Source organism: Cariama cristata, unplaced genomic scaffold, assembly GCF_000690535.1.
Source record: "Cariama cristata isolate BGI_N322 unplaced genomic scaffold, ASM69053v1 scaffold11323, whole genome shotgun sequence".
In the NCBI taxonomy this organism is placed as follows: Eukaryota; Metazoa; Chordata; class Aves; order Cariamiformes; family Cariamidae; genus Cariama; species Cariama cristata.
This window is the reverse complement of record NW_009607820.1, coordinates 20070-22755: the sequence shown is the minus strand read 5'-3', so window position 1 is coordinate 22755 and position 2686 is coordinate 20070. Positions and strand designations below refer to the sequence as shown.

The following is a 2686-nucleotide window of genomic DNA, read 5'->3' as shown; positions in this document are numbered from 1 at the left end:
ATCTCCTCCCAAGCAGGTGCAGCTCTGTGAGGGACCCAAAACTGAAAAGAGACTGAGCAGAGCTTGGCAGTAAGATGGGACTGCAGGGATTGCCTCCAAAGAGGTTGCTGGAGTGCCCCGACTCCCAACTGCAGCTTCATGCATAGTCCTTTAGCACCTGAGCTAATGCAGGATTTTAAGGTGAGGCTCTCTGAAATGAGGTGGCGAGGAGGGGACAGCCATCACCAAATCTCTCAGGCAGCAGCAAAGCATCTCCATCACCACGGATCCACTGGAGGGGAAAAGCCCTGAAAATCTTGTACTGTTTGCTGCAATTTTCACCTACTTTAAATGGTGCCTGAAGTTTTTGAGTATCCTTTTCAGGGTCTCTTAGAGTTTAAACTCACTGCATATTCCTGTAGCAATACAATTTCTTTTCATCAGCAGAGCTAGCTTCAGCTGTTGTCGGGTATTATTGTACCTCACTGCTTCCTTCCTCTCCCATCAGTCCCTCTATCCCGGAGTTAAATGTCATTTACAGTTCGAGCTATTTGACTGCTAGTCCCCCTGCACCCCAGAATAGCCCAGAAAGACAGGAAAGTTCTCAGGGTAAGGGACATCAAGTGGCTACATTTTCTGCAGCACAAAAGAACCAGACCCAAAAATCTTGCTGATGGATGTGAAAGTAGCACAGGACCTTTAGGACAGAGTAGGTTGGGCAGAACTGTGCAGATGACCGCTCACGCTTGGCGATGTGGGTAGCAAGTAATCATCCAAGTGGGCGCAGATACCACAGGAAAATGTCACTGCTGCAGTGAAGGTGGTACCCTTTCCGAAAAGAGAGAGGCCTACCTTCACCACAAAGGGGATATAAAAGCAAATACTTTCTACAAGCATTAACTTTTTCTTTTTCTTTTCTTTTCTTTTTTTTTAACTAAAAAGAAAACAAGGACTCATGTGAAAAGTCTTTACCAGCATTTCTGCAGCGTGCAAAGTTTTCTGGTGGACTGGTAACTGTGTCAGTGAAATCAGGAATATCAAAATAAAAATGACTGTGAAAATGTCCTTTAAATCTCAATTGAAATGATAGCTTCTTTGCTTGCTTGTTTTCTTCTATAGCTTGCTTGTTTGTTTTTTGAAGTCACTCTCGTTAATTGTCCTTGCAGCCATGGTATGTACCAGATAGCCAAGAAAGCTGACATGGTGAAGTTATATACAGCATCCTTGTGACCTTTTTGCAGTGAAGATACATATCTGTCCAATAAAGCCCAGGCCAAATGACAGCGACAGCTGCCTTGTGGCATTCAGTTTGAATTGAACAGGTTTGCTCACAAGTCAGGAGCAAGTATTTCATTACAGACTGTGCACCAAGACCAACATAAGCCCCCAAAAGTGAAACTTTCCCTCAGCAGCTATGGAAACCGCGCCGGTGAACTGAGATGCACTTCACAGGCTCCTCCTTGTCTCCTTGCTTTGACTTTCCCGCCTCCTGCAAGCTGTCGTCCTCTCTTGGCTTTTGCATGTTGGTCTAGCACTTGCAGGGGAAGAAAACCTCACTTCATCTCTCGGGAGAGATCTGGGGTGTTATGGGAACTGAGCACTCAAAGAACGAGGAGCAAAGAAGCATGTTTTTTCTGAGGAAAGGTCCAAAGTTGCCTGCATGGGAAGATGCTCTTCTCTCAGGGAAAGAGCCCAAGTCACTGCTGAAACGGGGATTGCGTTATGTCAGCTTGAGCCTCATCATGAAAGGGATGACCAGTGCGCCCGAGTTCTTGTGGGGACTGCCTGAGGTGCAGAAACTGAACCTTTCATGCAACCAGCTGGTGGTGATTCCTGCTTCACTGGGGAAACTGGACAGGCTGGTAGTGCTGAACTTGAGCGGCAACCGCCTCAAGTGTCTGCCTAAAGAGATTGGGCTGCTGAGGAACCTGAAGATCTTGTTTGTCAATATGAATTGCCTGACAGAAGTGCCAGCAGAGCTCAGCTTGTGCAGGAAGCTGGAGGTTTTGAGCCTCTCGCACAACTGCATCTCACAACTGCCTTTGAGCTTCACTGACCTGACGAGTTTGAGGAAACTGAACCTCAGTAACAACCGCTTTGTGCAAATTCCCCTCTGCATTTTCACACTGAGGAGCTTAGACTTCTTGCACCTAGGGTCCAACAGGCTTGAAAACATCGCAGAGAGTGTCCAGTATCTGGTCAATCTGCAAATCTTTATCGTAGAGAACAACAACATACGCACCCTGCCACGGTCTCTCTGCTTCATCACTGCTCTGGAGTTACTAAACGTTGATTATAACGCCATACAGACTCTCCCAGACGACCTCTACCTGCTGCGCCGGCTGCCACGCATCGCGTGGAACCCGATGGACAAAGGCCTCCACATCGCCCACAACCCCTTGTCCCGGCCCCTGCCCGAGATCGTCGAGGGGGGGCTGGATGTCCTCTTCAACTACCTCAGAGAGAAAAAGGAGCACAACTGAATTTCCCCTGAGCTTGGGATTAAGCCTGTCATCAAGACTCAGTCGTATTGGAGTGCTTTCCTGCACAGGCATTTCCACTTCATAATGCTCGGATTTTGAAGACTGTGCATGGCTTTAGTAGCAGTTGGAGGAAAGCAAGTAAAGTATGATGGTCTTGATTAAGTATGTGAGGAGTAAACTTTCTAAAAATAGCCACCTCTGTAACCTTCAATGTTGGTGTGCTT

General features: G+C 47.2%; 1 protein-coding gene across 1 annotated transcript; it reads left to right on the top strand.

The window, feature by feature from the left end:
- The first annotated feature begins 1418 nt into the window (after window positions 1-1418).
- Window positions 1419-2462, top strand: LRRC30 (leucine rich repeat containing 30). The gene is given in 1 exon segment (XM_009696889.1): window positions 1419-2462. A coding segment is annotated over 1 exon segment (1044 nt).
- Window positions 2463-2686: the final 224 nt, after the last annotated feature.